At 40.2% G+C, this 10,300-nt stretch overlaps 1 protein-coding gene across 2 annotated transcripts; it reads right to left on the bottom strand.

Annotated features, from left to right (window-relative positions):
* Positions 1–551: 551 nt before the first annotated feature.
* On the bottom strand, positions 552–9,993 carry TGIF1 (TGFB induced factor homeobox 1). 2 transcript variants are annotated; one of them, XM_006272321.4, is made up of 3 exons: positions 9,824–9,993; positions 2,880–3,106; positions 552–1,575 (listed from the first exon to the last, which is right to left on the bottom strand). In XM_006272321.4, the coding sequence occupies exons 1-3, from the start codon at positions 9,837–9,839 to the stop codon at positions 1,012–1,014; spliced, it is 807 nt and encodes a 268-aa protein (XP_006272383.1). In that variant the 5' UTR covers positions 9,840–9,993; the 3' UTR covers positions 552–1,011. The 2 variants fall into 2 exon arrangements, with proteins under 2 accessions (XP_006272383.1, XP_019346148.1); XM_019490603.2 differs by having other exon boundaries at positions 9,820–9,992.
* Between the last annotated feature and the right edge of the window lie 307 nt (positions 9,994–10,300).

Below are 10,300 nucleotides of genomic sequence, written 5' to 3'. Positions count from 1 at the left end.
CAACCTAAACATATTGCAAGGTGCCTACTGAGATTTACAAATGCTCCTACCCGCATAGGAAGCTACTGAAAGACCTGTCTTTTATGAGCTTATGTCCTAAAGGAAGCAAAGCGTTTCCAAAAAAATTTACTCCTCATCCAAGACCTAGAGAAACTACAACTCAGTTGCTGTTTGTGGGAGGAGTGTTTTATTATGATATTAAACTCACCCCAGTCCACCAGCTAAAAACAGGAAGCCAAGCCTTGACAGTTCCAATGTAAGAAGAGAAGCAGGAAGCGTGTAATTTGATTCTTTAAGGCTATCTTCCAACATGGAATCCCTTTAAAAGTTCCAGCCTAGCTGAACACTGTCAGGTAGTTCTGGCCCTATTGGCAATGTCCTTCAGCACCTTATTTACAATAAACTTATAGTTTGCTAGTGTTGTTTGCACACTAAACAGAAAGGAGATACAATTTGAATGCCCCAGCTGTTTTTTTTATTTCACTTCTTTTTGGGAAGGCACTCTGTATCCTCAGAATTTCCTGTTCAACAAAACACTCTGTATACAGCTATTTTTAAAGAAAATATTTTATTACATCATGGAAAAAAGCATAATCATCCAAGTTCATATTGTTTAAAAAAATGTAAATTTTAGACAGCGTGTCGGTATATTCTGTTCCACATGGGAATGATAAGAAGACTCTATATCATTACTAGATATTGCACAGTCTGAAAGAAACAAAAACAAATCACATGATCTTGGGAACCATCTCACATTATGAAAAACCTACTAAGAAACGTTAAAAAAAAAACAAAACAAAAAACACAACCATTTCTTTCTACAGTAGCTTTACGTTTATAATTCTTGGAATGACCATATTCCACTGAAGACCATCTCAGTGACAGGAAGCTTCATTTCAGCAATCCCTTGTGCAAATAAGATGAATAAAAAAATAATGCATTTAGTCTGTTGATATTATGTGGGCAACAACCACCACACATTTGTTAGATCCCTGCCTGAAACAACTGGATTTAAGCCATAGGTTTTGCCTGCAACTCCATCTCTGCAGCCCTTTTGAGTGCAACATCCACCAGAAGCTGAAATCCACTAAAATCCTGGTTGAGATCTGGCGGAGTAGGAGGAGGAGTGTTAAAAAGCCCACTTTGTGCATTCACACCAGGTCCCAGTTTAGTGGGATCCTCATTGTATGCGAGGGAGTTTTCTGTGAAGCCACTGGCTAGTGCATACTGCAAGTCTGTGGTCTGGCCTATGCCAGCTGGCTGGCAGAAATGGAAAGGGGTATCTTTCAATGAAGTTACAGTTGTATGGCAAATCACTGAAGGCCGAACCAAGATAGATCCTGGGGAAGAAGATTTAGAAGACAGATTCTTGTTTGGTCCTGTAGTACCGGAAAGGAATGAGCTCTCCTCCAACAGTGGAATGTAGTTTTTTGTGCCTATGGAAGACTCCACTGGATTGCTTTCAGAAATCTTGGTCCCTCTTCGTGATATAGTGAACTGGTTTGGGTCCTTGCCATCCTTCCTTAGCATGTCAGGTAAAAGCCTGCGGCGCGCATTGATAAACCAGTTGCAGACCTGGGAATATAATGACATCTTAATTTCTACCTTCATTCATTTCCGACTATGTGCCATTAGAGTCATTCAGTTAGATTAATAAATACCTTCAAGACGTTTCCTTAACTACAGGACAAAAGAGACACTGACAGGCAAGTTCTGACACACCCAGCAAAGACCTTTCCCTTTTAATTGTTCTATACCAACTCCTCTCTCCTTGCACAAAAAGCCCCAAGACATCTAAGGACTGCTAGCCTGAACTGAAAAGCTAAGCTTTTAACTCTGCACATATATTAACCTGTTAGCTATTGTTCTCTGTGTCTAAGTTAATTAACAACAGGAAAACCTCTCTGTGAAAAGAGCCACTCCTCCCACAAACAGTTACTGATTTTCCTTGTTCAACTGACTGTGTCAACAGACATAACATGAATTACCTCATTTAAAAGTTTGTCCTTGTTTAAATATCAAACCAGTTTCCTGGGCAATAGTGGACAGCTTAACGTCTTTTAATGTTTACTATATAAAGTAGTTTTTCCTTCTGATGCTACATTAAAAAAGTTTTACTCGATAGGTAGTTATGCACTATACACTAACGTACAGAGCTAGGAAGATAAAGCATCCAGTAATGCTCCCCACATGCCTGCAGTACTTTCCAATCCCAAGAAGTTTAAAATGCTATGGAAACATTCATGCATTAAGTTCCAACATTCTTCTACTACAGTTACACCCATTTTACAGGAGAGGGAAGTATGGCAGAAAAAAGCTAAGTGGTGCACCCAGAGTCACTAACAAGGCCCAGACTAGAACCATACTCATATTCCAAAATACAGGCTTGATATCCCAAAACATATGCATGCTGAATGCAAGTAGTTTTATCTATGCAAACTGTCCTACAATGACTTCAATTAAACAAATTAGAGGTATGTATGTTTAAGCATTTGAAGGATTAAGCCCTAAATTACTATTTTAATAGTGAAAAGAAAATATATAGTGTCAATACCTGACCTCATTACTATGATCATTTTGCTTATATGCATGCTCCCTGTCCCCAGTGAGTATTTCCAAACAGCCTTGTTGTATTTTAGCCACTGATCTTGCACAGGCTAATGTCTATGCTTAACTCTGCTTGCTGTGAGAACAGACAGACAACACATGAAGTTAAGTATGTGCACAGGACTTGCAAGATCAGAAGCTTCAACTCTAAGCTTATCTCCATGCATAGAAGCTTTTGGCTGCCAATTCCACTCACATCTTTGGGTAGTATAGCACTTTATTGAGCCAGGGGGAGGAGAGGGAAGGAGGAATGCACATTTCAATGCCCATACCTGTAGTGTGGAAAGGTGTGTCTGTCGAGACAATAGTGCTTTTTCTTGCTCTGAGGGATAGGCATTATACCGGTGTTCATACAGCCAATCCCGAAGAATCTGCACGGACTCCTTAGGCAGGTTACCGCGTCTCCTCCGTTTGCTCAAGCCAGCAGAAGAGGAAAGATCCAGTGGGACATCCATGGTGTCATCATCCTCTGTCTCACTGCCAGATATTGCAACTACACCTACAACAATAAATAAGCAAGAACAGTCATTTCAGTTCAATAAACTTGCTATTCTTTCCTCCCCCTCCCTCTCTCCTCCCCTTGGCTCAGACACTTTATTGTATTGGCTGACTTCACTGTGAATCAAGCCACAGCCTCATGTTTAGAAGATGTGTACTATAGCTACAGCTTGACAAGCTGTAGCTTCCCTGTCAATTGAATAAAAGCGGCACCAACAACTTGTTCCTTGGAGGATTCTTCTCCAGATATCCTCACTTTCTGGTTCCCTTAGCAAACTTTTTTTTATCTGATCACCTACAGCAGATGACTTCCACTTGATGCTAATGTCACACCAAATGTTGACCAGCAAAGGGTGGTATGCACTCAACAATCTTTTCTTCAAGGCTAACTGTCTCACAGCTAGGCAAAAATGCTAATAGAAAAGAATGTAAATACATACACTGAATGTAAATGCATACATTGAACCTTGGGTGTATTAAATTATAGTTTTAACATGCTGCTGCTTCTCCCTTGATGAGGGGTAACTTGTAGGTTTTGTATGTTATCAGATCTTTCCAGAACTATTAATAGAAAAAGCATGGCATAGGAAAAGAACAGAAAAGCAAGCTGTGGCTGGTTTTCCTGAAGTGTTACAGAAATTTACCCATTAAGTAAAAAGTGTACAGAAAGGTTAGCACAAGTATCTAACTAGCATCACAGATAGGACAGAATTTTATTCTTCTGGAGAACATGCCCTACTTCAACTCTGTCCTGATTAGTTATGCTTTGAACCTCACTATTTTCTTCACACTTTGACTGGTTTACTTACTCAAATTTTGACATACATTTACAGGAAGAACTCCAAATTTACAGTTTGCACATCCTCCCATTGAACAAGGAATTTATTTTACTAATGCATTTAAAATAGATTTTACAATTGATTCAGTAAATATAGTACAGTGGAACCACAGTATATAAACAAACAAACATTTTGATGACTGAACAAACAAGTCATCAATTCTGCTCCTTCAGTAAAGTGTACAATATGACCGAGGAAGCAAAACAAATAGCACTGTAATCCCCAGAGGAAACCATGCTCTGGCTTTAAGTACTTTAATCCCAACAGAAATTTAAGGAATTTTACAAGCCATATATAAACCTAAATCACAGATGCCCCAGCTGCAATCAGTTTGGTGACTCTTGACTTGCAGTGAATTTGCTTCTGAAAAGCATTTTCTAGAAATTACCAAAGTGAGAACTTAACTTATATTTCCTTTGTTTGAACTTCCATCTTACTATAAAAAGCCTGCACATTTATAATTACTATCCAAGTTAAATGCCAAACAATAGTCATATCTGAAGCTTTTCTATTTCACAGATAGCCTAAAACTCTACATTTATGTTCATACTTAAAGATGGAGAGTGGGGGGGAAGAGAGAAAACACTGAGTTTTTCCAGCAGGAGTTACATAAATGCACATGTAGGACTTTTGAGGTAGTATGATGCTCATCTATGTTAAGTTTTTCTTTTTTGCCTTTTCATGGGCAAATTATAATATTGTTAAATTTGAAAATATTCAAATTTATTCTGCATGTTTTCACAGGCAGATTGTTCATGCACTGTGAATAATTACAATTCATTCCATGATGGTTACTTAAGTAACTTGAATGGTATTGTTTCCAATCTCTGAATGGATGATTTATGTAACTAAACAACACTGAACTGTAGGTGTAACAGATGCATAACAATTTATGCTGTGACGTTTAGTTACTTAAGTTACCCAGTCATGAAACAGAAACATGAAATTAAAAAGTCCAAAGTAAATTCTGAATTTTGACTTGATCCTTAACAAACACAAACCCTATTTTACAAGGCTTTGTTATCACCATTTCAAGTCTTTTTTCCTTTAAATCCACAGTAACATCATACTACTTTTTTTTTTGCTTAGGCAAATTAAATTTACGATTTGATTTTCATCACAATTAAGTTCTTCTACAAAGCAGCTGGCAGTGGTAAGCAAAAACTTAAGACTTACTAAAACTACTTCACAGGATTCACCTAATATTTTCCAGGGTGCTCCTACTGCTTCACAGAATGTATTAAGGGTTGCTGCACTGATTCTTACTTTTTTTTTTTGGTTTTCAAAGTATACTAGGCTCCAGGGATCCTTATCAAATCAGAGACCTTGGGAAATAGAGAGAGGCAGATGGTGGAGACTGAAAACCAAGAACTAAGATAAGTCAATGAAACTGCTCAAAGGAGTAAAATTGTGTACGTAAGTGTTTGCAGAACCAGGCTCTACCAATGAAATCCCTTTGGCTCCCTCTCCCAAGCTCTAACAAACAATTACAAACGTCTCATGCAAGCATCTTGCTAACCAAAGCCTTGGTTTTTGAACTGTTCCTTTGCACCGTCTAAAATTTTACATAAAAAACTATCTGAAATTCAGAAAGGTCAAAATGTTTTTGAAAGTGCTATATTCTCATACCCCATTTCTTTTTTTTTTTAAAGTAAGAAGTTGTTTTTCAACGAAGTTGTCTTACTGTAACTCAGTAATAAAAGAAATGAAACCACACCAGAGTCTGCTCTTTGATCTGCTTGCTTAGTGTGACATGGTCCCTGAATTAATAGGTTAGTGACACAAAACAAGCTTTGGTTAAACTGGAACAAACTGTATTACAACTTCTCATTGAAATGAGCATCAGCTTTCTAAACCTTTAGCAAACATCTCTAGAAAATGTACAGATAATGCAGCAACAGGAAGTGAAGGCTGCAGATCTCACTCCCCCAGTTGATAGTCTACTACAGCAGAAGCCACTGGTGCTGTCAAGGCTCTGTTTTCATTAGAACATTCCTGCTGATTACAAGCCAGCTTTGTTTTTTCTTCTTGTTAGTAATCAGACTATACACTGCTGGTTTCCTGTTTTAACAGGGCCCAACTGAAAGGCTTCCTGGCTAGGCTCCATGTCTGGACCATTAACTAACGGTTATGTACACCCTAGAATAAGGACACATACATAGGTAGAGCAACTCTGACTTAGTTTAACTGGTTCAAAAGACTATGCTGACATTAAATTTTGGCATAAGCTAAAGTTTACATCATGGTAGCTTAAAGCAATAGGAGCAATTAAGATAATTTGATACCAGTAGTGGAGAGAGTTAGCTGTGTTAGTCAGTTGGGCAGAAGGCAGGGCAGGGTAGGGTAGCAAGACTAACAGCTTCTGCCTCACAGAAGAGCATCTACACAATGCTTTGCCCCCATAGAACTGTCATAAATATATATGCAGAGAAGGCCTGAGAACCAAAACAAGACCCTGACTCTGATCCTATGATTTTTGCTTTGATGAGCTAGTCCTTATTCACTTGTCATCTTATTTATTTCAATAGGATTACTGCTTTAAGAACCACCTGTAAAGTTTATAAGATCAGCTCCCCCTTCAGATTATATATACTGATTTACCTGCCCCCCGCTTCTTATCTATCAACATATGAAAAATTCAAACTACTGTTGTATCATATCACAGGCTAAAAAATTCACGGATCATGGAAGATCAACCCTGTCTACTTCATAAAATTTTGTCCTCGATACTTGAAAGTTGCCAAATATTTAGCCAAAGTATGGTTAAAAGTATTTTGTTTTTTACAGACTAGAGGGATAAATCTGATGGGAAATAAAAATTGATTGTGACTAGTTTTGCATAATAATGAGTGTAGTATAACAAGTACTTGGAAGTATGGACCCAAGCAGAGGAGCTGACAAAAAATGAGGCAGGGTAGACTAGGATTTATACACAAGAAAAAAAAAACTGAATGAAGTTAAAGCAAATGTACATTTAGGCTGCATATCAGAGAAAGATATCCTAACATATGGCAGAAGACTTTCACAAGGAAAGCAGTTGCAGCCAACTGTTGTTCAAAGTGCGCTGCACAGAACTGCCTCCCTTCTGCAGAAGTAGACTAAATCACCTCCGGCACACACTCTCCGCTTTTATTCGAGTATCTCTAGCTCAGTTTTTATACAGGTATAGTTCAATTGAAGAATTTGCAGACTAAGCCCACCCCCCCACCCACCCCCAGCTGTAATTGACTGCACACAAGTGAGCAGTCTCAAAGAACAAATGCCTTAATTTTTGCCATTATCTTTGCAAGATTAGGTCCTAAATTGTATAATTGACAAATTAAAGAAGGGAAGTTTATAAATATCAAACTGGTCCCATCAACTGAAGACCAATTATCATTACCATCATTTATCAACTAAATTCTTACCATTCACTGAGAAATTTAACTTAGTACTGTACATGCAAGTTCCAAAAAAAGAAAAAAAAAAAAAAGGATTGTAGTTAAAATCTGATGTGAATTTTGGACAGGGGGGGACATAATCAGCTTAAATAGTTTGCATAATGAATCAGGTCTAACAAAGGAGCTATGGGAATGTGTGAGGGAATTTCCAGAACAAGGAACTGAAAGTTTTCCTTATTCCTTGAATGTACTTTTCACAAGTGGAGGAACCAGTTTTCTTTCCTGTGCTTTTCACAGCTTGAACTTTCAGAAAACAGTCACACTTGGCTATTCTATAGAATACAAATATAAAAACCCCTATAGAAAACAAATATTCTAGAGAAAACAAATAGAAAAATATAAAAATACGGGGGGGGGGGAAGAGTATTTTTAAGAGTACAAGAAAGAAATATGAAACAAGGTCATGCTTTGAAACTTCTTGAATGGAGTTTTGAGTGCCAGGCCACAAATGCAAACTGCAAGTCCAGACTTTAATAAAAAAACCCTTTGTAAACATATTTTAAACGTTTTTAAAGTTTCATTCCTGTGTAAGCTTCTCAACTTCTAATATCTGCCACATGAATTCTAAACCCACAGTCTCAAAAGTTCTCCTTCCACCATGTCACCTTTCATTGTTTCCATTGTTTCAGAAACAGAACTCCCAATTCACAGGGCAGATCACTCACACACATGCACACATACTTGTTAACTTCATCAGCCTTTTTCCACACGCATGTATTTGGGAGGTGGTGAGAATAACCAGTTAGAAAGTGTACAAAGTTTGGTATTTCAACAACCAGTAGCTGCCCTCAGGGAGAGGAGTATGAACAATGGAAGCAACAGCAGACAGGAAACCAACTCACCACTACTGTGCAAATAGGGAGCAAAGGAATGTTCTAAAAATAACTAGTCTAAATAATTCAGTTAAACCATATAAAACCACTTTCAATAACATTAAGACTCTGAACAAACCTCCGATGGCTGAGAAATTTGGAGTCCCAGCCTGTAACTCTCTGGGAATATAGGGCTGGGTTTGGTATGCAGCACATGTTATCTAAGATACCATTCCAGTTAGAAGACTAAAATATTTGAGCAAGGGAGGCTGGCTTATAAAAACTCCAAGTTTCAGTTTGAATTCTTAAGTCCTTGCTTTTGGTGGGACAAAAAAAAAAAAAAAAAGAAAAAAAAAGATCACGAGTGTTCCGTCAACTTAGTATTTATGTTTTAATGTCCTTCATATGTTTCGTTTCCAATCAATGGAGTGCAAGACTTTTCATGAGTGCCAAAAATACATTATGAGAGCACACATCTGAAATTGCATAGCGAGCGTTCAGAAGATGCTTAAAGATGTGTATAAATGTAGGTGCCGAGAGCCGCGGGAACATTAACAATGGAGTAGATATCTGTACTTTGGATCCACGAGAACGTGTAGTAAAAAAAAAAAAAGTTCAGTATAGTGAACATGCGCAGTGTTGTCTCTCTCAATTCACTCTTGGCTGTTTTAATGGTCTTTAAATACAAAAAAAAAAAAAAAAAAAAACCCCAACCAACCAACCAACCCCAAAACTTTTACTTCCTTTCTGGAGTATGGACCTACAACTGAAAAAATAAAGTTCATAGGAAACAAATGTGTTAAAAAGCTGTCCTTAAATGCACTCAAAATTGTATCTTTATAACAAAATTGTGTTTTGTAGGTACTCCAGCGATTACATGCAAAGAGTGACCATCTGTTGGCTATAAAGTCTGTCTAAATTCATCTCCTGAAAACTTTTCCGAGTGTGTTTGCCACCTCCCTCCACGCTGTGGAAACTTTTATATCACTTTTAGTTTTAAAACAAAAAAACAAAAAACGCCTAAAAACAATCAGAACAGGGACTTTTGCCAAAAGGGGAGAGAGAAATCAGATTTTTTAAAATCTAAAGATTGAAAAAACCACCCAAAGCCTGACTTGCAATTCCCTTCCAAGCCCTGCGTCTCCCATGCTCTCTCTCAAACAAAGAGTTGAGGGAGCCTCCTTGCCTGCCCCTTGTCCCGAGACCTGGCTTTGGCTTTTCCTGGGAAAGTTGAAGAAAAGGATCAAAGAGCCCCATCCTGGGTGACCTGCCTGGAGACATCTTGGAGGAGCAGGAGAGAGGGGTCGGTTTGATGGGAAGGGAGAAGGAGGGCGAGGGGCAGGAGGCTGGTGTGCACACAAAGCAGGAGCCCAACATGTTTCTTGACAGCGAGCCAGCGGCATGGAGCGAAGCCGCGGCCAAAACAACAGCCCCGCATGTTTTGTCTGGAAGCGAAATATCATCCGCTACCATTGCGGGCAGCGGCTCCAGAGAGGGGCAGCGGGACAAAGACAAAGAAGAGAGGGCGGAAAGTGCGCGCGGGGGGCAGCGACGTAAACTCCGCGGAGAAGTTTTAAACCCCCGGCAGAGCACGAGGCGCAGGGGTGAGGCGGCCGCGCTCACCTACCTCGCTTCGTTTTCATCTTGAGCTCGGGGCGCCGCGGCGCGGGGACCCTCCGCCTCCACGCAGCCGCCACCAGCCAGCCGAGCCGCCGCCTCCCCGAGCCCCTGGGCGGAAGGCGAGGGGCAGCGATCGCACCGCCAGCGCCGCGTGCCCTGCGCCGCCGCCGCCGGCCCGCAGCTCTGCCCCCGCCCCCCCCCTTTCTTTGTGATGCGTCTGGCTGGGAGCCCCCTTCCTCCTCCTCCTCCTCCCCCCTCCCTGCGCCAAGCCGGAGTGAGACGCGGCACCGGGGAAGCGGCGACACGCGGTCCGCCCTGCCGCGCTCCGAGCCACTGCAAGCCGCACCAGCGCCGCCTCCGCGCCCGGACTGCAGGGGGGTGAAAAGCCCTTACACACACACACCTTACTACCCTTACACACACACACCTTACTACCCTTACACACACCTTACACCCTCTCACATAGTACCCTTACACACGCTTG

This window comes from Alligator mississippiensis, chromosome 3, assembly GCF_030867095.1.
Source record: "Alligator mississippiensis isolate rAllMis1 chromosome 3, rAllMis1, whole genome shotgun sequence".
Taxonomy (NCBI): domain Eukaryota; kingdom Metazoa; phylum Chordata; order Crocodylia; family Alligatoridae; genus Alligator; species Alligator mississippiensis.
The sequence above is the reverse complement of the archived record's forward strand: the minus strand, read 5'-3'. Positions and strand labels throughout refer to the sequence as shown.

What these genes read in the sequence shown, in the direction of transcription:
- TGIF1 (XM_006272321.4), bottom strand. An exon ending in CACACCTTTCCACACTACAG is followed by an intron (nt 1,576 to 2,879) that starts GTATGGGCATTG and finishes TTATATTCCCAG; the next exon opens with GTCTGCAACTGGTTTATCAA.